The sequence below is a fragment of the Centropristis striata genome, chromosome 14 (genome assembly GCF_030273125.1).
Source record: "Centropristis striata isolate RG_2023a ecotype Rhode Island chromosome 14, C.striata_1.0, whole genome shotgun sequence".
In the NCBI taxonomy this organism is placed as follows: domain Eukaryota; kingdom Metazoa; phylum Chordata; class Actinopteri; order Perciformes; family Serranidae; genus Centropristis; species Centropristis striata.
The window spans coordinates 8,285,966-8,313,265 of NC_081530.1; the positions used below are offsets into that span (position 1 = coordinate 8,285,966).

The 27,300-nt window shown below is 37.3% G+C and overlaps 1 protein-coding gene across 1 annotated transcript in view; it reads right to left on the reverse strand.

Annotated features, from left to right (window-relative positions):
* Nucleotides 1–27,300, reverse strand: part of LOC131985441 (CMP-N-acetylneuraminate-beta-galactosamide-alpha-2,3-sialyltransferase 1-like) — an 88,633-nt gene that overhangs the window by 31,048 nt on the left and 30,285 nt on the right. Inside the window, exon 3 of the mRNA XM_059350556.1 lies at nt 757–1,326. Within this exon, the coding sequence (XP_059206539.1) occupies nt 757–1,047 (291 nt within the window). The 5' untranslated portion in view covers nt 1,048–1,326. The remainder of the gene's footprint in view (nt 1–756; nt 1,327–27,300) is intronic.

Consider the following 27,300-nt stretch of genomic DNA (forward strand, 5'->3'; position numbering starts at 1 on the left):
AAATAGCCAAAACTGCGGTGAGAAAACGCAAATTTAGCATTTAAACGGCAAGTGGACAAAGCTCTTCCAAATCTGGGCTTTGCTTTCTGTTTTGTTAAACCAAGGAGGAGGGGCCAAGTTTGAATGCAGTGTTTACAAACAGAAAGAGACCTTAGGAATTCCTGCAAAGCATGTCTTTAATAATTAGATAACTTTTTGAAAGGCATTGAAGGATTTTTTTGTCTTAATAGTCATACAGTTGGGAATAACTGTCACCAAGGCACAAATTCACGAACAGAAGTGGCATATTTGAATAATTTTTGCAGCATCATTTTAAGAGGAACATTGCAGATTAAAGAGTAAATGGCTGTAAATGGTTATGGTATCACTTAAAGATCACTTTCTTGTAGACACCTATACTTAGTTGTGATGGAAAATATCTGTCTCTGAGATGTGGGAAAGATGTTGAGAGTAAACAACAATTTCCATACCCACTATCTCACTTGTTAAATGTGAACAAATTGTGCGTGGGAGTTTGCTTCACAACTTGATCCTGGTGAAGATCCCTTGGATTTGAAACAATCAATGTGGCAAAAACAAACATTCCTTGGGAGCATTACAGCAGCGTCTGATCTCTGTTCTTTATTCATGATCTTTCTTTTCAGCACCTTGTCTGCTCTCAGGAGCTGAATGTGCATGTTTTTTTCATTTTTTCCCCTTCAATCCTCTCTCGGATAGAAACACAAATCCCCTGAACACATCCCCTCGAAATCTTACCTGCCACCATTTAAAGGTTTCGTCGGAGAGGACGCTGTTCTCCCTGGTCATCAGAGGGTGGACGGACTGATTGAAGCGCTCAGCAAACCAGGGGTCATCCTCCAGCTCTGTCATGCACTGTTGGCAGGCACATAGCCCTTTGGAGAAAAAGTTATCCGACAGGCGAAAAGCGTACTTGAAGAAGTACAGCGAGGGGTCCCGGAAAGTGTAACTGAACAGGAATGTTGTAAATGTAATGATGCAAAACAGCAGAGCAAAAGTCCTGATTTTCCTCCGCTTGGGTAGAGACATGTCGTCACAGTCAGTTGGCTCAGCTCTAATATATTACTGCTGTCCAATGAGCATACCCTGTTATTCTTATTCTTCAGACAACGCAGGGTTGTGTTCATGAATGTCCTTAATAAAATTCATTGACGTAGTATCTTTGTTGATTCGTCCAGACCAAAGCTAGATAAATCCACTGATCCCAGCAGCTCCTGGTTAATCAGATTCAGCCGGTTTTACCGACTGCTCAGATGTTGACTCTGTGAGGTGAATGACTGACGTGTCATCCATTCTTTAATGATCCACCTAGGAGACAAAAACAAGACATTCTGTGACATGCATCCAGGGAAACTGGTGGAAAAAATACAGCCTGTGGGGCTCAAATACTGTTAAATACAAAAGGGTGTGCTCTCTATTGTAATTTAAAGTATAGCCGTTAAAGTTTATGTAACATCACACTACTATTTTTTATACATGGCTGTGGGAAGTGTTTCATTTACAGTGTTTGTTTAGTGCTCAGACTGTGCCAATTTACACAGGATGTGTCTCCAACTCTCAGCTCTTAACCCTTTAATGGGCAATGAAGCATATTTAGTAACTGGCCACCAAAAATGGGCTCCCATGTCTCTCTATGTCTCTCTCACCACATGGATTTCTCCCAGCTAATCCGCGAAGATCAGGCTACGTCACAGATAGTGACACCATGACATCTGACCAATCAGTATAATAATAACAATTACAATAAAAAAAAAAAAAAAAAATATATATAATATAATAAAATAATAATAATATAAAATAATTTTAAAAATAGATATAATACAAGAAACATAATGATAACAAAACAAAAACAACAATAATAATAATAACAAAATAAATAAATAAATAACATTTATAATAACTCAATTGACCTTGATTTGCAACTTAAAAATTAAAAAATTTCAAAAAAGTCACAAAAGTTAAAGTCCCTGGTAAAGTTCCCGGTGGCACACCTGATAAAGCGTAAACCACAGAGGCCCAGTCCTCGTAAGCAGCTCGGAGCCCTTTCTCGCATGTCTTCCCCTCTATCTAACCCTTTCACTCCAAATATCTCTACTGTCAATAAAGCTACTAAATGCCTAAAAAAACAACAACAAAAAAAACAAAAAAGTTAAAGTCTTGGTTGGGTTGACATCTTTAATTTCCAAGTATTTCAATGAGTGCCCTATGAGGACCTAAAAAGACCATCAAAAATTTCTTGACTGATTGAAAAATTACAATTCTCCTGGAAGAATCAGGAAGCTACTTTAATCTCCCATTCCAGTGTTTCCAATAATTGGAAAAAGCTTTCTTAAGGGCGAAAAAATGCAAAACTGAGATAACACTAGAATGAGCCACTGATCCAGTGTCACGATCACACATTCAAATTCATTCAAAGTATACATTAGGGAAACTGTTTGCTCTGTATCTGTTACTCAGTCCACCACTTTGAATGCTTCTAATCTCCAAAGTGGGAGCCCTTTTTAAAATGTATTTAATGTTTTCAACACCCGTGAGTTATATATGAAATTTAAACCTGTGATGCTCTTGGGTGTGGAGCAGCTCCACTAACTCAACTAATGTGAATAAATAGATACAATTTCACACACGCATAATACATTAATGCTAGTTAGAAGTCAGCAGGGAAAAGGTGAAATGGCTGAAGTAGCTGGCTAAAACAGGCAAAGACTCCAAAAAGCAGGAAAATCAATCCGTATCCCTGATCATATTCCACCCTCATAAATGATATTGCTTTTTGTTTGTTTAACTGGTGGAACTCGCAAGAAGCAATAATTCTACCTCTCTCCCACTGCACATAGGGCTTAATATTAAGCTTTTCATGTTTGTGGAGGGTACTCTACTCTGACCTCTCGATGGAGGTATGCTCAGCAGGGTGATTTTTTGACTATTTTAATGATTAGATGCAGCAATCAGGTGTACTCCAAAATGAAAATTGGAGGAAAAAATGATTTTAATCAAATATTCATTGTTTACCCATTCACTTTAACAGGCTGAGTAAAATGACCTTGCAAAGTAATATGAAATATGAGTGTTTGTTTTCTTAGAAGTCCTTTCTACAATGAAAAGGGTGATGTGTAATAACTAAAAACACATAATTCAAAAGATTTGTCGACCCTATTAGTCAAAGGAAACATTGATGTCATTTGCCAACAATGGCAACTTTGCAAAGGTTTTTTGGAGCATTGATCAGTGATGGGTTTCACTATGAGAAAAAAATGTTGTGATTAAAGTCACTATGACCTTATACATGTTTGTAATGGATAAATAATGGAAGTAATGGCTGAATTAAGAGATAAAAGGAGTCCTAATGGATAAATGGTTGAACAAGTTTCTAATAGTAATGGATAAACGGCTGAAGTAGTTAGCTAACACGAAAATGAAATTAAAACAGGCAAGTCATTTGAGTCATCGTGTCTCAGGTCAAGTCAAGTCAAGTCTCAAATCTTTAACTTTCACATCCAAGCCGACTAAAGTCCAAGTCACAATGGCTCATGGTTGTAATAGTAAGCAAAACTGTATGTGGTGGATACGCATTGCTCTGCTTCTTCTTCTTCTAAGCCCTTTGAGGCAAATCTGTGATTTGTGATTTTGGGCTATATAAATAAAATTGATTTGATCTCCTGATGATGGCTCGCCCTGTTAGCAACCTGTCAATCAAAGGTAGCCACGCCCCAAATCATACGATTCTTTATCTTCTAAATGGGGCCATTATTAGAACTATTGACATCAAATTGTCTTGAAGAAGATTTTTTACTAGCGATTGAGGCCATAGTGTTGTCCTGAAAATTTTCTCTGAGGTAATAAATCAAGTTTTCAAATTTTGCACTGAAATGAATGGGCAGATTTTTTTTGCAGCCAAACTTAGCGCCCCCTTCTGGAATTTTCAGTAGAATGCAGCTTTAGGCACTTCCTGGTTTGCCTCCATGCTCAGACTTGATATGAATATGAATTAATACAGCAACACCCACTTTGAAATCAGTTGACATGAACACATTTGGAAGACAGAGAGAACTATGTAGTCTACTTGAGTTTATCTGACCGAACCGTGGGAGTACACCAGCCAGACAGGGTTGGTTTCACTGGTTTAAACCATTCAAGCTCCTGCAGAGCAAATAGTTAGTCAGAAACCTGCTGTTAATACGATTCACAGAATAAAATAGGGGTAAGTAGGGGAATGACTTTTCAGACAGAGGCTTTTCATGACTGACAAAGCAGGTAGCCCTCCTGGGGTTCCATTTCCAACATGAAAAGGCCACCTCTGCCTTTAAACAGGGCCTGATGTGCAGCTGTGTTTAGGAATCCACAAATACTTCTATATTTAGCTAAGAGCAGATCCACACTGGAGATAAAGTGCTATCATCACCGCACATGTGGAGAAATATATCTGAAAAATGAACACGCTACCTGCCCTTTGCTCTTAACAATTTCTGAGTGAGCTCTCCATATAAAAGATTTGTGGAAAAGTCTATTACGACGAGAGAAAGGCTGTGGGTCTTTCCTGATTAGAAATTGATCAGGTCATTCAAATTCCACCCTGGAGGGAAGCAAAGCGGATTGGGTTTAAGACTGAGAAAAGGCTACGCGGCGACACAGCTTGCCTGTTGATTTCATTCTCCCTATCGGAGCAGAAAAACAAACTGTACAGCCGTTTATCAGCAGCACTGACACAGGCCAATGCACAGGAAGGCTTAGAAGTGATCCCGTCTGCTGTTTGGAGCTCCGTAACTCACGGCGGACTGCGGATTTGCATACAGCCCAAGGTTGGTTATTGTCTAAGGCAGCGAGTTTGACAAGGATACCTTGGGACACTTATAATGGACACTTCAATGAATAGGCCTACTTCTATAAAGCAGGCTGTTGACTCCACTCAGTTTGAAGCCTCTTGGCATTAAGGGTTCAGGTAGATGTGAGAGCCAGAGGAATATATTCTCAAACAGGTGGCAACTCCACACTTTTGACAACACACCGGCCATCATTTCGCTCCCCTGACCTTGTTCGACTGAAGGCTGGCAACCCTGCGCTGATCAAAGTTCGCTAAGCTGAGACAGCAAAGCGTCTGTTCACACTTCAGAGGGAGGGAGAGAGCGAGGGGGTGGCAGGCAGGCAGGCAGGCAGGCAGGCAGGCAGCAGTGTGTGAGCTGTGATTTTCACCCTAATCTTCAGTTTTGAGACGTCATCAACTTTGCAGGGTGTAGTTACAGTAAAGTGTTTTCATTTTGTGTTGTGTGGAAATTGTTTTTCTCCCCGGCTTACCTCGGGTTACTTGTGAGCAATTTCAGAAATCAAAATTCTGCAGTTTTGAAGCCTCCTATGTATTATATACTTGAGAAAGGTATCTGTGCTGAGCTGGGAGAGAATGCTTGCCAAGTTAAAGCAAGCCTCCCAGTGGGAGTTAATCATAACAAGTAGAGGTATCGGCCTATCACAGATCAGTATACTACATTTTGTCAAATAAGTGCAGACATAATGTAGAGGTTAGGGTTGGCTAATATAGACAAAATCAATCTTCTATCATGATGTGTATCATTTTATATCACAATAATGGTATATATCTAGATACAGTACTCGATCTATAAATTAAATTATTATTATTATTATTTTTCTTCCGATGGCGTATAAGGGCCAAGTATACAAAAAAAAATGGGGGAGGGGGGTAATATTTTGTGACAAAGACAAAACACTATTTTTCCGACTTTTTTTCCTCATAAATCTGCAACTATTGTCTTGTAGATTCGTCACCTGTTCTCATAAATCTGCAACTTTTTTTCTCGCAAATTTGCCACTTTTAATCTCATAAATTTGCGACTTTTTTCTTGAAATATTACCCCCATTCCCTGGGTCTGTATTTTATTTTATTTTTTTAATACTTGGCCCTAATTGGCCGTCGTATCTTCTACTTCACATTTAATGATATTTTCTTCTTTTAGGCTACAGACCAAAAAAATGAAAACCCCACAAGACAATTCAGTTAAAATAAAAGTCTCAAAATAGTAAAATTATAATTATTTCACAATGGAAGCTTATGGGTTCGATCAAAATGTGGTGCCTATTTGTAATGGTTTTCAATGAGAAAGCGTTTTGCTTGGTGCTTTTAAATTGTTGAGCACATCAACAACAAACATTTTACTGCTCTTAGCGCCTCATGTTTATGCACAGGAGAGCCCTGAATGCCTCAGGTTGAAAAAACTTAAACTCTGAGCTTTTCACATGGTCCAATATAAATTTTGAGGCAAACTGTTCCCAACTCATCCTAAAGTAAACCATGAACCAACTATCTAGTGCCCTCCACCTGTAAACATATTAAAAAGTACAGATCTGTTTGCTTTGCTGTGTTAAAATAACAGACAGGTGATTCGGTTTTGCGCCTGCTCTGTCTGATCGAGGCCGAGAGGTTCCTGAGAACAATAATTTTAATATTCTACAACTCTGGATTTACAACTTAACTCTCTTCCTCCGTGTCTGCACAAATTACCATGAGGCAGCTGGATTTGTGAGATCACAGGGCAGCGTAACTATAGCTACCATGGACTGACTGGTATTGCCAAATCTATACCGGTTGACACATTTATACACTGTAACAGATTGCTGTAAGAAAACAGCCAAACTGGACAGTAACATACTGTTTTTCATTAAAATTGTATTATACTGTAGAAAACAATGCATTCTGGGCAATATTTGTAGGTAGCTTGCCGTTTCCCATAAAATATATGATATGTATATATATATATATATATATATATGATATTTTCTAAGTCTCTTTTTGTCCACATTTTAATGGCTGTATTTTACTTCACTAACTCTTTCAGTAAATGGAATATTAAAATTACTGAGGTTACAGTGTAGACAGCGCTTAATTCATAGTAATTGTCTTTCAGACAGTAATATGCTCTATTTACAAAAAGATGACTGCATTGTATACTGCAACACTATTGCAACTAGCTTCAGCACTATACTGTGTTTTAGTCTACTGTAAAAATCAATGAAATGCAGGATTTTACTGTAATTCAGTATGTGGTTTTATCACAGTAACATACTGTAAAGTAGATAACAGTAGATGAACTGTAAGATTAACAGTTTAATGCATACCATTGCACAGTATATACTGCCACATCCCCAACCCTACTCATTATTTATTGTTGCAAAATTGGTGCACAATCCACAGTGAAAGGTCTGTTTTCATTCCAGCTCCAAAATGTACTCTATTTTACTGCATCAGTCTCAAAAATCCCAAAGAAGAAACCTTGACACCTTGTTATATAAATGCGACGGTAATTCAACTTCAGCGTCATGTCTGAATAAGTCAGCACAAGGTAAAACATGCACAAAAAGACAATAAATGCATAATCAGGAACACTATTAACTTGTATCCCAATTATCATCTATGAACTAAAATCATGAATAATCTCCACAGATGCAATCTTCTCATCAGTCTGTAAAAGAAGAGTTTGTTTTTGAGCAAAAGGGATGAAAAAAACAATGAAAAGAAAACTTGCACGAATTATAATCAGACCAGCTGTCTCCAACCTGTTATTTAAATGGTCATTCATGGGTGAATTTATGAATATCAAGCACAATACTTTACATACAGCATGTCGGCAAATGAGAGTCACAGTTTAAAGTCTTGTCAGTCAAAGCTTGTGCACTTTGTACATTATAAAATAGGCTGTTAGATAATAAAAAGGCATTCCTTTAACAGACAGATGGAACCAGCAATGCTTCATATTCCATGTCAGAAAAGAAACTATTAATGTAAAAATTAAGCACGCAAACAGCCCAGTTACTTAATATGAACAATATTATTCCATATCTCTCTGCTATCATCAACATTCAATATCTGAAACTGCACCAGACGGGATGAATAAGGAGAGATGTTAAAGGCAACTCAGACGAAATCCAGAGGGATTTTCTGTGAAATTTCCGCTCCATAACTAATAATATCATTCAGGGAATAAAAAATGAAAAAGCTCCAGATTTTACATTTGATGGCATCACATCTATGAGTCTTTATGCGCTCGTCTCCGAGTATTTCATTTTCACAGATATTGACTTTGAGTCAGTGGTATATTTTGATATTAAAAGAAAAGAGAAGCATGGTTGTGTTTCCTGCTCAAGCACATAAAGAGAATTCTAGGAGCATTGAGAGATTGAACGGTGGGGGCAAGGTCTTTTCACAAGATTTAAATAATAAAAATACCACAGTGTTGAGCAGAATACTGGGTCAGATGTCAGATGTAGTTAATTAAATTGAAGCTGGACCGTGTATGAAAAACATATGCTGTAACCATCAGTACTTTCTTTACTCAGAAAACCACTTAGAACCGTGGTAAAACATGTATAATGTGTAAATACATTCAAAAGCTTTAGGTTTATGCTTCTTTATATAGTTCTCAGAGGGCAAGAAACAGCATGTGAACTCTGTTTTTTTATGAAACCCTTTTTCAAATCCAGAGGACAAAACTGGAGATGCAGAGTGGTCAGATTTAAAATGCTGCTGTTTATCCGTGTCCTGACATTTTGAAGGTGAGAGGGTTTATTTTTGCCCAGCAGCAATGTGTTATTTATACATTTTAAACTGGCATAGTGTGCTTTTCTAGCTATTGATGTTTACACATCCTGATTTGTGTATGTGACCAGAATCTTCACACAAGTCATCAGAGAGAACAAACTGCACTTTATCCTCATTAAAAACAATGATGCTCCAAAGTGAACATTTGCTCTTGTTGGTATCTTGAGTTTTTTTGGTAAATAATAAGGCTGATTATTATTTAAAAGAATATAGCCCCCCCGTCCCCCATAAAAAAGTAAAAATATTTCTTATTTATTTAATTGATTTGAATTTTATATTTATCATTATTTAGTGTTTATTGGCCAAATACCAATAAATTGAGCCTACTAACAAGTATAGTTTCAGTAATTTTACAGTGGGGATTTGAGCTAAATGCTAAATGAACGACAGCGCTAACATGCTGCAGTAAAACTGGTTGCACTGACACGTTCTTTCATAATGATGAACATGGACATTGCAGTTTATTTTCTTTCACATTTACTACAAACTCAAAAACAGCTCTTTTTTCACCTGTTTGAGTCACTCACGATAAAAACTGTTGTGCCTAGCTGTTTTAAAAATAAAATATATATATAATTATATAAATATATAATATAATATAGTTTCTGAGCCATCTTAATGATGATAATGAAAAAGTAGAAGGAGAAGCAACTCTGAGATCCACTTGAGTGTGTTTAGTAGGTAATTGCAGCTGTAATTTATACTCTGGTGGGGGTGAAAAACACACATGTGCGGGATAAGATTAAAAATCACAAATTAGGGGTAATGAACACAGGGGTGGGTTGCAAAGATTTTGATGAAATGATGCATCTCACTGATGCACGGCTGCATATTTTGCAAAGGAAACGCTCTCGGTGTCTTTTTGGCTGACCTCTGGAGGGCAGCCCTACACATGGGTCTGTGTGTGACTGACTGAGTGGACCTATTTGTTTTCAAACACGTTGTCAGGGAGATATGAGCGTTCCGTGGTGCAATTCACACTGACTCCATCTACCGTCACCTTAGTGAAGCGTAACCTGCATAGACAGCTGTTTAAATCACACAAATATCCAGCTGTATATGTGTTTTGAACTTCTTAATACATGTTAATTGATAAATCAACTGCAGTGGCAGCAAACAATGATGAGGAGCTGACAGTTCTCAAAATGTACATGACACCTACTCTAAGGATATGGCTACTTATTATGCAGAATGACATCATTCTGCATTATAAGTAGCCATGTGCTTTCTTGTTACCACAGTAATAGTGAGGAGAAGCTCACAGACAAACAGACCGGGAGCCTTGATTAATCAACTAACATGCGTTTAATAAGATCAAACCCATAGAGTATCCAAAGTATTCACATCATAGACACTACACTGTAAATAATCGCTGTCAAATCCACAGTTATTTACTGTATTATTCACAGTTCATCACTGTGTTTGATTTTTACAGTATAGCGCTGCATAATTTACAATAAAAATTGTGATAAAATAATAGTAGTTAAAACATTACTGTAGAAAAAACCCAGTAGAAAGAGTAGTACTATGAAAAGTAAAGTAGAATACTGTATTTTTCCATTGTTATGAAAATTTAATTCAGAATCAGTCCTATACAAATGCTGTTTTTCCGCACAAAACATAGTATGGAAATCAATTGTAAAACAGTAAATGTATTAATATTATTTTCTATAGAGTAATTACTTGCAATTACTAGTTATTTCTATAAAAAGTAATGATGAAATTATTATCAAATTAACATCATTGTTTACTGTACCATATTGCCATATACAGTACCATTAAAAATCACAATGTTTACCAGTTTTTGTATTCTTACAGTAAACAAATCAGTACTGTTAACACAACTAAAAAAAATCACTGTTTATTTTTTTTTAATTGTACAGTAAAGAAACCAGTATTGTAAATAAACTAAAATCACAGTGTTTTTTTATTATTTTGTTTTATAGTATAAAAACAGTACTGTAAATAAAAATACAATAGTTCTACTGTAAATATGAATTACAGTAAGTTACTTGCTAATTGCTGCCAATAAGTTACTGTAGAAATCACAGTAAATTATTTACAGTGTACCATTAACTATCCCTGTAATACATTACCTAGAAAAATGCAAATCAGCTACACAGGTTTTCACCTCGAGCTGTTATCCTTTGATTTGTGTAAATTATTACAATGATCACAACCCTCCCATAAGCAGCAGATATTCAACCCTGATCTTTCCATTTACATTATCCTCTGCTTCGTTTATGTACTTGTTGCTTTACTGTTATTAACATAGCTCTAATTGACCTTTACTTACTGGCTCAGCAGCTGATTACAGCACTAATATTATCATTGCAAAATTGTATTATCCACCCGCTTAGACATCCTCTCATTTTATTCCCAGTGATTACTGCAGACACTTATTCATCACGTCCTTCACAGCCATCCATGTACCTGTAGTTGCTGGGAGCAATAAAGTTTCCCTGGTGAGTTAACTCCCTGTGAGGCTGCTTATTCACTTCAGGCTGGTGTCACTGAATACGAGCACAGAGCACTGCAGTATGAGATGAACCTTCACACTATGCTTCTGAACAATTCCCACAGCTCTCACTTACTATTTTAAACCCCCCAACATACAGTTTCCCACTGAAGTAGCTTTGATTTCGCAAAAAAAAAATCACCTCATCCTTGCTGTAAGACAATTTCTTATATATTTTCTATCGCCTTGTTCCATCTTTTCACTGGAGCTATATGATGTTTACACCGATAAATATATTCAAACCCAAGACTCAAGGTTTTTTTATTTTTTTATTTTATGGCTGCACCTTTCGATCAAGTAGAAATATTAAAAATCAAAAAATTCAGTCTGACATGTTTGGTATCTTTGGATATTTTGACATCTCCACTGGAATTCAAAATGAAATTCTGTCAGTTAAAAAACAATGTTTTCATGCACAGCATAAATTTGTGATGACCCACTGGTGGGCCAGTGAGGTTTACAATTATTTATAAAGACGACAATTCCAGTCCTTGATTATGATTGGCTGAGCTGTGTTCGGAGCTAAAATACTGACTGCAGCACATCAGTATCAATGCACCAAACAAAAAGAGGAGGAGAATGGTCAGGAGGACACAACTCCATTATTCAAGGAATGCACAAAACCCCAGATGAGATGCTGTTTGTTGCCCAATCCACCAGCCTTGGACCAAGGTTATAATATTTTGGATTTTTTAAAATTAGTTTTAGTTTTAATTTCATTGTGAATTTTTGTTTTCAAATTCAGTAAGTTTTAATTAGTTTTTAGAGTGAGTTTGCTACTTTTTATTTTTTTGAAAATGCTTAGTTTTAATTTAGTTTTTATTAGTTTGAGTGTTAGTTTTAGTTTTTTTGTAATGTAAGACTAAAACTAACACTCAAACTTTAATACTTTAATACTATCCAAAAGTAAAGTATTAAAGTATTAAAGTTTGAGTGTTAGTTTTTTTTTTTTTTTTTTGGGGGGGATCACAATATATATTATATATTATATATATATATAATATATTTTGGTTGGAGTGAAGTGCTGAACTTTTTGAGATCAATCAACTCATATAGTCGTGTAACATCCCAGTCTCAATAAACATGTTTACCAATGCTTCCTCCCGCTTACGTGTTCATTAACCAGCAGCTGTTTGCTAGGAGCTAAATAAATAGATGTCATATCAAACAAACCAAATCAATCAACCAAAAAGGCTTACATATGAAAAAAGTTGACAAAGACAAAAACGAAAGACATTTTTACTTTAATTTTAGTTTGTTTTAGTTAGTTTTGTAACCACACCATCAAGTTTCAGTAATTATCTTGGTTTTAAAAACTTGTTTTAATTTTTATTTCAGTAAGCAAAGTCAACAAACTTCACCAACGATCCACAGTAAGCTACCTATGTAACTTTAGCTAGCTTGTTATGTAGCATGTTTGGTGAGTTGTCACTCGTCAGCAATATCATATTTGTCGCTGTGTAGCTTCGTTACTTAATTAATCCTGTTCAACTTTCCTTTAACACAAATATCTAATCAGCCAATCACATGGCAGCAACTCAATGCACTTAGGCATGTAGACATGGCGAAGACAAGCTGCAGAAGTTCAAAGGGAGCATCAGAATGGAGAAAAAAGGTGATTTAAGTGACTTTGAACATGGAATGGTTGTTTGTCTGAGTATTTCACAAACTGCTACTGCTACTGGTATTTTCTCTAGGGTTTACAGAGAATAGTCTGAAAAAGAGAAAATATCCAGTGAGCCAAAATGCCTTGTTGATGCCAGAGGTCAGAGGAGAACGGCCAGACTGGTCGTTATAACCAATTTCACCATTTCTGAACACACAACAAGTCCAACCTTGGACCAGATGAAGACGACACTGGCTTTATTGGGTACACAATTCACCTAATAACATGGCCAGTGCTACAATGAAACCAGCTGAAATAAACCTGAAAAGTAATAAGAACTTTTTTCCTTTCTCCTAACTTAAGGTAGAGAGAGCCCATGGGAGAAAAACCCACGGATTTGTAAATCATCCAGCACCAAGACAATCCATAACAATTTGTATCTTCAACATAAGCTTAATGGGTAAGTAAAAAATGAAAGGCAGATCTGCCTGTTGTCTCTCTGACAACACATTTCATCTGATTCTGTAGAAATGACGAGTCAGTGATAATCATATCTTTCTAAATACAACACCCAGACTTCCATCTTCAATCATAAATATGGTAATGAAACCAACAAATGTATTTAACACACATGATTCCAGATACAGAACCACAGTTTGTACAATCGAATTGCTTACCCCGGCCCGGTATCAGATTGTGCGATAGGAGAATGATGTAATAAAACCACAGTCAGGTACAGGTAGCTGCAGCTCCAGCCTCCCCAGGAAATTGGATTTGATGTTTACTTTCGAATGGAAAATCTCCAACCATTTTGCATGCAGTCAAATGTTTTTTTTTTCCTGCACTTCCACTGATAACAAGGTGGACAGAATGTAAAGCAGCTCTGATTATTGATGTGTGTTGTCAAGCACGTTCCCTGTCCAAAATGAGACGTCTGTCCCATTAATCATTAACAAAGCGGAATACGTGGGAAGCCTCCGATGGAATGAAATGGCTAGTCCATTTGCACATTTGTCAACACAGAATATGTGTTCCCATGATGATGGTGTCCCCCCACCCCCCCACACTTTTCTATGTTTTTATCTCTATTTTTTGATGAGACCATTTTGCATGCAGACAAATGTTCTTCCTGCACTTCCACTGATAGCTAGACGTAGCCAGGAAGAGAATGTAAAACAGGCCTCAGTATTAATGTGTTTTGTCAGGGAAGTTCTCCATCCAACAGACAGTGTCTGTCCCATTAATCATGAGCGGTGGGGAAGGTGTAGGGAGCCTCAAATGAAATAAACTAGTCCATTTGCATTTTGTCGACATAAATATGTCTACCATGCTGCTGCTGATTCTTTATGTTCAGTGTTTTTGATCGCACAAGGTTCTTTATTGCAGTTTTACACCAGAGAGATACATTTTCTTCTTTATGTTGAAAATATGAGCCACGAAAGGAGATCAGAGGGCAAGATGATGTATTTACTGAAGGCTAACTACTTATGGCAACAAAATAGCTTGCAGTGTGGAAGAATCCACTGAGGAATTCAGAGATTTGGCACATGACTGAGAGACAGAACAGTCTTAGTACAGGGGGTTCTATTAAACCTTTCAAGTCCAAGAGATTTTGGTTCAAATTTGTCAATTTCCTATGCATTAATTTCTGTCTCTGTTTAGCATCTTACATCACATGCATGGTTCCTTTTTATCCGCACAAACTTGGCAGATTTTTCATTTTATTTTAATTAACAAAGTATAAAGCTGCCAGGAACCGAAAATACAAACAAAAGACACAGATATCTATTGAAATGTTCCATTTTTTAAAACCATTTATACACACAAAAACAGCAGAAAAAATAATAAAAAATGAAACTACAAAACAGTCTATTTGCATGTAAATTAAAATTAGCAATAGTTTTCATTGTATAAAGAAAATTCACAATTTAGAAATGGTCTACAAACAAAAATGGCATACTGTGAAAGCTCCTATTATTGCACTTTCACCTGGCTTTCTCAGCTTGTCTACATATATGTAAATAAAGTTATTACTGTAAATAAAACGTGTATTTTCAATAAATAGATGGACTCCAGAGGGTTAAACTGCATTGCATAAGGACTATAATTTCTGTCCATCTTTATTACAACATCAGCAGTCATGGATCTGGGATCAGTCACCACAGTACATCAACAGTGCTGATTTTTCTTTTTTGCCGTACTGAATGATTTCTCTACCAGTGTCAGTCGGATCCACCGAGGAGTTCAGTCCCTCTCTGATCTTGTTCCAGATCCACTTCTGCATTTGGAAAAACTCCACTTCTGTCAAGAAGAACATGAAAAGCGCACTGTCCTCTCAAGAGATCAACAGCTTCGGCTGTTTGTTCCAACTTAAAATAACCTATGTTTATGTTCTGTACTATGCAGCAGGAAGCGGTGTGATGTCCTTATAGACAGATGGAAATGCAGCGTGTCTGGGCTGGTGGTACAAAGTGTCTGGCTCCGGCTCAGAACTCTGGATATACATCATGTATTCTCCCAACACCCATTTACATTCTGCCCCCTTTTAGAGAGAATTGTGGTGTACACCATCTGAAAGCTGGGAACCTGAAGATTAATTTGAGATCCAGCCTAAGTTATATCAAGTTGTTTTAGTCATTAATCTGTAATATTAATTAATTGTATTTAATTAATTATATATAATGTGTATAAGAGTTTAGAACACTATTATATTAGTATATGAAGGCAATTTCCATGCTCAATTATGTCTCATAAGTTAAGGTAGCAATTTTTTGGTTGATACCATTTGTTACACAGATGTAATATTGCTAAATTTAACCATTTGTGAACTCCACAACCAATGAAAATAATCAAAATATTAACCCATTTAGGCCTAAAATGCCTGGATAAAATGCCTGGAAAACATCTGGGCGATTTTAAAATAACCCCCTAAAACCTGAAGTTTTTCTGTAAATTCAACAGAATTGTCAATGCCTACTAAATAATAGATTTTTCAGCCTCTGTAGCAGATAGAAATGAAATTCAAGAAGTATTTGAGAGCTTATAGCTGTGGCTTTCAAGGGCCTCAATGAGTGACTAGGGCTGGGCGATATGGACCAAAAGTCATATCCTGATATATTTAGGCTGAATATCGATATACGATATATATCCCGATATTTTTATATATTTGTCACAAGTAGTTCTATTTAAACCATTTATTTAAGTGAACATAAATACTGTATCAACAGGAGTACCATTTTTTAAAATCAAAGCTCCATAAAGTGCACATCTAAAAAAAAAATATCTTAAATAAATATAGCCTATGAAATAAAATAGGCCAATCTTTTTTCTGAAATAAATACATGAGAAAAGAATAACGAACATTACTAAAGAAATAAATATGACAAATAAATAAATATGACAAACCCTAGTAAGGGCAGCATTTATATATAAAGCAGCTTGTCTGGAGCAAGGATCACAATGCATTTTTGAACTATATCGATATATGCGATATGGTCTAATTCCATATTACATTTAAAATTAATTACAATTACAATTACAATTAATCGATATATCACCCAGCCCTATGACTGACTAGAGTCCAGAAAGCCTGGTACTGATCAGTGACAAATATTTTATACTGATATAAATGTACCTGTTTATACATTTATACATGTATCAACTTGAAGAGAACTGATTTTGTGACAAGACTCGCTCCGACCAGCACTAGGGAGAAGCTCATAGTCTGTTTTATTGTTCAGGTCTACATACTTCAGAAAGCTGACTCTAACCCTTAACCTGACCGTGACAGAGTCAATCACCTCGGTGAACACAATACTGTATATCTGCAGGGTATTGATATCGTTGTTGATCAATACCAGTGGCTCAGCAATGATGATATTTCTGGCTTTCACAGCTCTCTTTGTAGCTTGTGCTCTGTTCTGGAACAAAGACTCCTGACCCCAGTGATCCCAATCTTCTCTCCCAACTATACGCAGCTCCACAGAGGACTGCTGTGCCATTAGTGAGCAACACATCAAAGCTCTAATGGTTAAAGCTAAAAGATACACCTTTTATATTAATATTGAATCCCGTAATGTGACAGGGTAGCTAATAGTACTGAACCCACGGACCCGGCCACGTTTGATCCTGACTGAGATATTGACTATTATGTGTTGGAACAAATACAGACTGGGCAGATTTTAAGGAGACAAAGAAACTTCCGGGGCTTAAAAGTGAAGCCAGTGCCAAATAAACTGCAGTTTGTCAATAACCACTTAAGGCTGCTCCAAAGTGAGTCAATCTCCATAGACCCCTATGTAAAAAAAGCCCAACTTTACAGCAGAAATAAACATGTTTTCAGACTGGTACAAAAAACTGTTTCGGCCTCTATAGCAAGTTTACCTTCATTACAACTGTGCAGGGGGTATAAATATATAGATTATCATATATTATATAAACAATGCATTTAAATAAAATTTAAAGATTTGCATAACCAAGGGCATGCCCCCCTTGAGTGAAAGGCAGGAGCCATCGTAAGATGTTAAGCTATGGTTTTACACTACACTGTAAAAAAAACCCTGTTGTTTTTACGGTAAAAAACGGCAGCTGTGGTTGCCAGAACTTAGATAACTACAAGATAAATTAAAGATGCAAGCAACAATGAACTGGCCCGAGCAGAGTGCACTGCAAATTATTTGTTTCTTACCAAGATAAAAAAAACGTTAGATTTAGAAGTGTTAGGTAATTTATCTTGTTTTAAGAGTTAATTTCTTATGTTTATAAGAAAGAAGAGCATATGTTTGTTTCTAGATCTTAATAATCTTAATTTAAGAAATCTTGTCAAGTGAAATTATCTGTCCATGCAGCAAGATAATTTCCCTCAGATTTAGTGTTTTTATCTAGTTTTTAGACACACCTTTTTGCAGTGCAGCTATTTGACACAGCAAATTGGAGCACAGAAAAAAACAACAACAAAAAAATACAGTTAGTAATACAAATACTTTAGTAGAAGCCTGTCTCAATAAAAGGCCATTTCTTCAATTTGAGAATTTATGATTTTGGAAGAACTTACTAACGCTCAGTGGACTTCACATGTAGCGAGCTGCTACTGAAAATGATTTGTAGCCCTAGGTGTGCACACCCAAGAAAGTTTTTTTTGCCAAAAATGCAAATGGCACAATGGAAGCCAGACTTTGCATGCTGTTCGCTGGAACCTTCGGTCAGGTCTCTGCTGTTAACTAGCTTCCTCATCTCTGTTATGAAAATGTGACATGAGAGTGTTCCAGTAGCAGCGGAGGGAGGGGTGGGAGAGGCAGTGTAGAGGCTTGTGTAGGAGGATATTTTTTCCATCAGTGCTGCTACAAATTCTACTGGTTCCCAAGAGAATTGATGACAAAACATACAATGGCTAATAAGCCTATTAATATATACCACATCTTAAGAAATCAACTTCAAATGATTGTAACTTCACTGCGTTAATCTCAAAAGAAGCTCAGAAAATCATTTAAAAAGCTTCTTCATGCTCTCTTTTCTCCCCTTCAAAATCAACGACATCAAAGGACCTCAGAAACTTTTTCAAACAAAGTTTCAAAATTTTATACATTAAAGAAGCCAATGTGGCATCTCAGTCTGACACTATGGAAGCCCTTAGGGGACATAATTAAAATGAAACAAGATCTCCAATGTAAACGACAGAATAGACCGTTTGTTAATACCATCCATAACGACACATTGTCAAAAGCAGCTTGTGGTAAAAAAAAGCTGCTGTTTCAGTGAATTTAAGGTACAAAACCACTGACCTAGGTTTAGGACAAAAAATTTCCTGGTTAGGCGTTATAAAAGACAAGTGAAAAAGTAAATGAATGTATGTAAATGCCTGAAGTGAAGTTGTTAAGAGGGTGATATGAGCCACGTAAGTTATGTAAGTTACATTAAACGCAACGTATGTGAAAAAAAAAAAAACACGCAAAAAAAATCCCACGCAAAAAAACCCACAAGATACGTAAAAAACTTAAGTTACTTCAAAATGCAAGTTATGTCAAAAACGTAAATTCTACTGGTCCCCAAGAGAATTGATGACAAAACATACAATGCCTAATAAGCCGATTAATATAAACCACATCTTAAGAAATCAACTTCAAATGATTGTAACTTCACTGTGTTAATCTCAAAAGAAGCTCAGAAAATCATTTAAAAAGCTCTTTTCTCCCCTTCAAAATCAACGACATCAAAGGACCTCAGAAACTTTTTTTTAAAAAAGTTTCAAAACTTTATACATTGAAGAAGCCAATGTGCAGCGAACAGATGGACTTTTTGGCAGACTTTTCACTTACAGTCTGTGGGATTAAGACAGGCTGCATTAAATAACCTGAACCTCCTCAGTAAGAACAGCCAGCTCTTGCCCTGTCTAATCTATTGCCACAGTGTTATCGGACCACTGCAGGTTGTTAATAATGTGAACCCCCCCAAGTGGTCGGGACCGGGCCTCCATGTGGACTGTTGGATGGACTCGGAGCCTTCTGGCTGTGTCAGAAATGCACCAGCAGCTAGTTTGTTTCAGTCCCAGCATGGTGGCAGTGCTGGGGTCAGTAAGTGGTGAGATCTGTCTGTGTCAGAACATAATTCAATCAGTTAGTTTGGGTCTAATAAACTGTGCATTAACATCCAATGTGACTTTTTTATCAACCAGTTCAAATCACATCAAACAATATCACATATTATTCCCCTCTATAGAATAGAATAGCCTTTATTGTCATTGCACATAGCACAACGAAATTACAGTGCAGCTCCCATAGTGCATAAAACAAATTAAGAACAACAACACAAAAACACTTAAAGACAATATGGTATGGAGGTAAAAAAGGTACAAAATATCACAAAATGAATAAATAATTGAATGGCAAAAAATATTCAATATAGAATAAATAGCTATGTATGTAAAGGAGGCGAATGAGGATGAGTGGTAGCATGTAGAGGTAGTTATTAGATCATATGAATATTAATATATTGCACTATAATATTATTGCACTTATACGGTAAAGAACAGGATACAGATACAGAAAATGGATAAAGGTTGTGTGTGGATCTAATTTTTTGAGTATTTATGGTGGTGATAGCTCGAGGAATAGACCAGTCTAGTGTGGATTGAGGAGGAAGTAAACAAGCTGGTATAATTACTGTGGTATCTCACTCTGACACTATGGAAGCCCTTAGGGGACATAATTAAAATGCAACAAGATCTTCAACCTAAACGACAGAATAGACCGTTTGTTACCATCCATAACGACACATTGTCAAAAGCAGCTTGCGGTAAAAATGCAGCTGTTTCAGTGACTTTAAGGTACAAAACCACTGACCTGGGAAAAACTTCCTGGTTAGGCGTTATAAAAGACAAGGGAAAAAGTAAATGAATGTATGTAAATGCCTGTATGTAATGTAAAAGTGAAGTAGTTAAGAGGGTGACGTGAGCCATGTAAGTTATATAAGTTATGTAAAAAACGCAAACCCCCCCCCAAAAGACATGTAAAAAACTTAAGTTACATAATAATGCAAGTTATGTAAAAAAACGTGGTTGGGATAAAATAAGTGCATTTGTAACTTATCTTATAATAAAGTTATAATAAGTTAACTTTTGTTCGTTTCATGAATCAAATTGTGTCATTTCATGTATGGAAAAAAAGGAAATAGTTTTCATAATTACACTGCTGAAATTGTTGGAGCAAAAAGCAGAATATCACTAGAAGATCTACAAAAAGTCTTTTTAGTTCAGTGGATGAAGATCATAGAATGAAACTGTATTTTAAGCATCAGTATGCACAGACTACTTTAAAGCAATATCTACTTCAGTGGTTGGCTTCATACTGTGGAATTCTCTACAGCATGATCTAAAGGGTTCTACGAATATCATTGAGTTCAAGAAATGTATAATTAGACATCAAGCTGCCAGGTAATCTGTCTCCTGAATGGATAATTATTACACATGGCTCTTGATTCTTTCTCCCTCTTGTTAATGTATTTGTCAAGTGTCGGTTTATATAACTTTATATAATAAATAAAGTAATACCTGCTTATTATTTCCTGTAATAACTCCACAACACTTTCACATCCATACAGTTATTTTTGTTAGTTCCCTCCAAAGGCCTGTGTGATAACTAATTTCACACCGATGTGAGTCTGAATAACTTTCACATTCACACATCTGTAGGAGGGTGCGACCCAAACATCTCTCACACAGCGGAAAATTGTGGCATCAGTGAGCACAACACATGCATCATCCAGCAGATTAGTCTATACACGTCTGGAAAATACCCTGTTGGTATGAACAAATATATTTAACAATGCACCACAATTGTACAAAGAAGTACGAGTTTCCTAGAAAAATACTTCCTGTGATTTACTTCTTAAAGTCAGTAGTTTAGCTATAAACTGGATGATGAATGAGAAGAAGGATTTATCAACAGAGGCTTATGCTGTGAGCAATTTAATGTAAATGCCAATACAATTTTCTTTGCACAGTTTCATTTCCTGCACAAGCATTGATATAGACAGAAACAAATCACTCCACTGCTACATGCAGATGTACTGGAATAGTCTCCACTGATGCAAAAAAATGCAAAACTCAAGATGTTTCTCCAACCTACACAAACCCACACCTCTTCGCTACAGCCTCAAACCATTTTGTGCTTACACATATGAAATTCCTAAAGCCTCCCAAGGTATTTGGTAATCAAACTCAAACCCCTGACACATCAAAAATGACCCTAAAATAGACACAATAACAGAGATTCTGCCTGGAGTGCTCCGGCCTCTCTGAAAATCCACAAAGTTACAGTGTAAGTAGAAAATTCATTGTTAGGGCAAGACCTATTGAAACATGTGTAATTAGTGCTTTGATCATTACCCAGCTGCAAGTGCACAACCAAAAGATTACGGCTGATAATGAGCATGATTAGGAGCCTCTGTGGGTTTACATGGCTTTGGTACGTGCTGAAGAAAAATCCTCTAACTACTGGCTCTCAGCTCAGACCATAGCCGCTGGTTTGTAGTTGTGTTCTGTCTCTTTGTGGTTGTGTTGAGTATCTTTGTAGTCGTTTTGCACATATGTGCATAACTTGGGGGTCATTTTGTGTCTTATTTTGTCTTTAAAAATGCAGCATGACTGATATATATATAACTGACTGTTATTATCGGACAAGGCAAATCGGGATCTATTGGCATTGGTGTACCTTTTCATAATCTATCCATCCATTCACGTCGCTTATGAAGAAGAAGAAGAAGATTACTTTATCAATCCCACAATGGGGAAATTTAACCTCTGCATTTAACCCATCCTTTTTTACACACAAGTGAACACACCATGCTAGGAGCAGTGGGCAGCACATTACTGCGCCCGGGGCGGGTCGCGGGGGCAGCAGGCTAAGCAGTGCATTCCAGGCGCCCCTCTCCCCAGCCACAACGTCCAGCTCCTCCATGGGGGACCCCGAGGTGTTCCCAGGCCAGGAGAGAGATATAATCCCTCCACCGTGTTCTGGGTCTTACCCGGGGCCTCCTACCAGTTGGACGAACCACATCAACTGGCTCCTTTCAAAGCGAAGGAGCAGCGGCTCTACTCCGAGCTCCCTCCGGATGTCTGAGCTCCTCACCCTATCTCTAAGGCTGAGCCCAGCCACCCTACGGAGGAAACTAATTTCAGTCGCTTGTATCCACAATCTCGTTCTTTCGGTCACTACCCAAAGCTCATAACCATAGGTGAGGGTTGGAACATTGATGGACCGGTAAATAGAGAGCTTTGCCTTCCGGCTCAAGCAAAGCTCTCTCTAATAAATAATAATTTATGAATTGCCTTTCAAGAAACCCAAGGACGCTTTACAATACAGTAGGCATGACTAAAAAAAAGGGCACTGATGAAGAGTGTGAAGTGAGTCCAAAAGCCTTTGTGAAGAGATAGTGTAGGTATATTTTATCCAGTCTATGCCAGTATAAAAAGTTTTCCACACAATATATAATGCAGGAAGGCGGTGGTGTAGTGGATAGCACTCTCGCCTCACATCGAGAGGGTCACTGGCTTGCAGCTCCTCTGTTTGGAGTTTGCATGTTCTCCCAGTCAGCGTGGGTTCTCTTTGGTTCCCTCCCACAGTCCAAAAACATGCAGCTTAGGTTTAACTGGTGACTCTAAATTGCCCGTAGGAGTGAATGAGAGCATGATTGTCTGTCTCTATGTGTCAGCCCTGTGATAGTCTGGAGACCTGTCCAGGGTGTACCCTCACCCAATGTCAGCTGGGATTGGCTCCGGCCCCCCACGACACGTGTTCAGATAATCAGTTAAAGATAATGGATGGATAATGCAGGAAACTATGCTACAAGTACAGATGTTTATTTTGCTATCTATTTGTAAGCTTTACAGAGCTTTGGTTGATACACGGTAAGTCAGTCAGAAAGGCAAAGGTCTACAAAGGGTACAAGCACAAAAAGGCAAAAAACAGAGTATGATCAGGTGGCAACCTCCGGGTTTGAACAAGGAGGCAAACCAGGAAGTGCCTTCAGCTGCATTCTACCCAAAATTCCAGCACGGGGCGCTGACAAAGGTTGCAGAAGTATTTGGCTCCATTCATTTCAATACAAAATGAGAAATCCTCTCACTTGATTTATTACCTCAGAAATTCGATGTTAATAGTTTAAATAATGGCACCATTTAGAAGAAAATAGAAGATAAAGAATCGTATGATTTGGGGCGTGGCTACCTTAGATTGACAGGTCACTAACAAGGCGAGCTGTCATCATGAGAGAAGCAGAACTGTGCGTATCCATGGCAACGTGTCAATAAAGTTATATACCAATAAACATCCTTTATATATATATATATATATATATATATATATATATATATATATATTTATCTTGTTTGGTTGAACTAACAGACTGTCTCAAATGGGAAGTCCACAAACCAATGGGTGACATCACGGTGACTATGTCCATTATTTATACAGTCTATGGGTATGATACATACAGAGACTGGTAACAATAACAATGCTGAGCCGCTTCTGAGAACGAAGCCAAACTGGGATCAAGGAGAAGAACACACAGGGTATATAAATACAAGATAACAAGACACAGTTGGAACTGATCAGAGGTGGGGCATGTAATCACAGAGGCGGGAAAACACAGGATGCAGAGCTAAAGACAATTGCATTACATTTATTTTATTTTAATGTATTTATTCTTTATAGTCTTAGTCATTATTTCTAGAGTTGGTTGACAATGTAATACATTGTATGTACAATGTATAAAACATTTAGATATTCTTTAATAGTTATTTGGTTAAGAAAGCAGGCTCCTGGTTATCTTTACATAGTCATATTGGTGCGAAAAGGTTTTTTTTTAATTTTTTTTTTTAACTCAGCTGCCATATCAGTTATCAGTGATTTTTTTGGTAACTGTCTCTCCTTGTAAATGAGCTCTGAATACAAGAAGACATGTTAACAGTCTGGCATAGTGACCACCTGACCCCTCCAGTCCCTAAACATGTGCCCAGTTGGCACATTCACTAATCCATCCTGGTCCAGGGGCTGCAGTTGTTTTGTTGACACAGAGCTCAGTTAAAAGAGACAAAAATAAGTCCACTGAGATATGCAAAAGTATATATAAAGATGCAACTTGATGACACAGATAGACAAAACAAACAATCACAGAAAAAAACACAAAGAGACAAAAAACAACCTCAACGTAATGCACATTAACTACAAAGATACGAAAAACAACCCTAAAGAGACAGAAAGCAACTTCAAAGAGATCCAACATGATTACTCAAATACCCAAAATCACCACAAAGAGACAAAACACCCACAAAGATGCCCAAAACAACTACAAAAAGACACAAAACAACTACCATGAGACACAAAATGTCCAGCCACATTGCAAAGAAAGGTGTGTCTTAAAACAAGATAAAAATACTAAATCTGAGGGAAATTATCTTGCTGCATGGACAGATAATTTCTGCAAAAAGAAAGCTGCAAGCAAAGATGAACTGGCCCGAGCAGAGTGCACTGCAAATTTTTTGTTTCTTACCAAAATAAAAAAAACCTTTAGATTTCGAGGTGTTACATAATTCATCTTGTTTAAGGAGTTACTTTCTTATTTTAAGCATTCAACAATTTCTAGATTTAACAATCTTAATTTAAGAAATCTTGTCAAGTGAAATTATCTGTCCATGCAGCAAGATCATTTCCCTCAGATTTAGTGTTTTTATCTTGTTTTTAGACACCTCTTTGTTGCAGTGCATGGTTAAAGAAAAGACCTTTTTTGGACCGCAACCTTGTATCTCTAATGCAAGATGAAGGCTGTACTATATGTGATGAAATATAAGTCAGAAAAATTACATATTCAAACACAAGGTCACTGGCGGAAAGAGAAAGGTAATATCAAATAAAAATAACAGGGATTGCTGCCCTTTTGTCTTGTACAGTATAATGCATTTTTCAATTTGCTAAAATGTTCTGTCACTTAAGTATTTTCACTGTCAAACATTTGATGGATTGTCACAATTTGTGTGTGTGTGTGTGTGTGTGTGTCTCTCTATTCTCACACTATTTGAAAGTGTTATTTTAACTCTCCATGTGTATCCGACAAAACAGCAGATTTTTCACTTGCTTGTTCAGTTTGCGTGATACATATGGTGTCGTGGCTGGATGCACTTGGGTACATTTCCAAACCCACCTTTTTATATTTGGTGCCTCTGAACAAGAACCTAAAACACATATTACATGAGCCTAAACACACACAGTTTTCAGTGGTGCTTTTCTTTCACTTCACGGATGCAAAACCCATTTGCGGTCCTTAAATAAACAAGGACATATGCAATCTTTCAATGCCTTGAAAGGGCATAAAATGCTGAGTAAATATCCCCTATATATGTACATTAAGGTAGTGCTGTGACATCAGCTCTCTACTGCTTACAATGCTGCCCTAACATCACAATGAGATGATTTTCTACCCTCCCAACTCTAATATTTGCAAAAGAAAGTCACTTGATCTCTATAAAGTGACTCCTTCCTCAAACATGCCCTCATTTATCAGGAGGCGTGGTGCCCCCGCAGAGACAAATGAAGAGGAATCCCACCTGACAGGAGACTTTAAGAAGCCATTCAGGCGTTTAATTACCGCTCCACTGGATTGGTTAAAACTGTTTTTGACATCTTGCTACCTGAATGACTAATATGACTTTACAGACTTCTCCTAAAGCCATCCTTGTCCTAATCAACGGTAAACCCTGTAACGGAGGCAACATCAGAATCTGTCTTTGAGGTGGGACAGAGGTGAAGCTGAAATCGGAGATAAGAAGACAAATGAAAGATAAGAGGACAGCAGCGCCTTGAGGTGGCCCCTGGAAGGATCCCAACTGCGGCCCCGTTGGCAAGATAGTCTGTAATTCGGGACACCACGGGGGCATCCACCTGCATCGCCTGCGGCTTATCCCCCATACACAGAAGCAGTATGCTGCTGAGAGAAAGAAATGATCCTCGCAGTGCTATCACAGTTATCTAAATGGGAGGAAGAACAGTGCAGCAGCTGGGTGATGGCATCAGCCACCAGGGGACCAGCCTGGAAGGCAAACTGAAGGGGGTCCTGAGAGAATCTCAGGAGGGGTCCAGGATGATCTGAGAGAAATGCACCACTATTCTACAGTCACTGGGTGGACTTGCACACACTCAAAGAATCAATGTTAACCTGATAAAGGAAAGACTGCAGAATCACCATTTAGATTCCTTTATTTGATTAGCTTAATTAGAGTAAGCATTCCATTATAATCACAACTAGATCCCTCTCAGGTTTTGAATATATTAGAGCATCAATGCACCTTATAACATATCCTGTGCATTTCTCAACAAAAAAAAATCACTATACCTATTTTAAAAATACCGTGGCATCATCTGCGAACAGTGTGTGGCAGCAGCAGCAATTAAAGAACAAAGGAGAGAAAGTCTTGGGAAAGCAGTTTTTAGCTGCTTTCTCCTTTCAGACCTTTACATCAATTACACAAAGCCATTAGAGAAGCACATCAATGGATTAGAAATCACATTGATCCCACTGATTCCCACTAATCCAATGCTGTGTTTGTATAAATCTGCCGAAGGACTCCATACAGCTGGCTGGCCCACTGGAAAAACTCGATATCTCTCTTTGCAAAGCAATGGAAATCAATCATGGTGTTGAGCCCTTTTTCATGTGTTCTGGGTTTGTTTTTAGGGTAATCCACCCACTTTGGGGATTCCTTGAATAAGTACTGGTGTAGTAAATTAAATTCCAGGTATTTTCATTGGTGAAACATTGTGGTGAACAATTTTGTTGATGTTTATATAGTTTGTTCTGTATGTATACATGTAAGCTGGATCTCAATCACTATATTTATTTTTTGCACCTTTGAGCACATTCACATTCACATCCCATCCTCACCTTCTCCCCAGGTCTTTGCTTTGGCTACTTCTCCTCCCTATTATTGCTGTGTGGGTAAATGTCTTTTATGCATCTACCTGACCTGGTATGAGAGCCACTACTCAAAAATATGCATTACTTAAC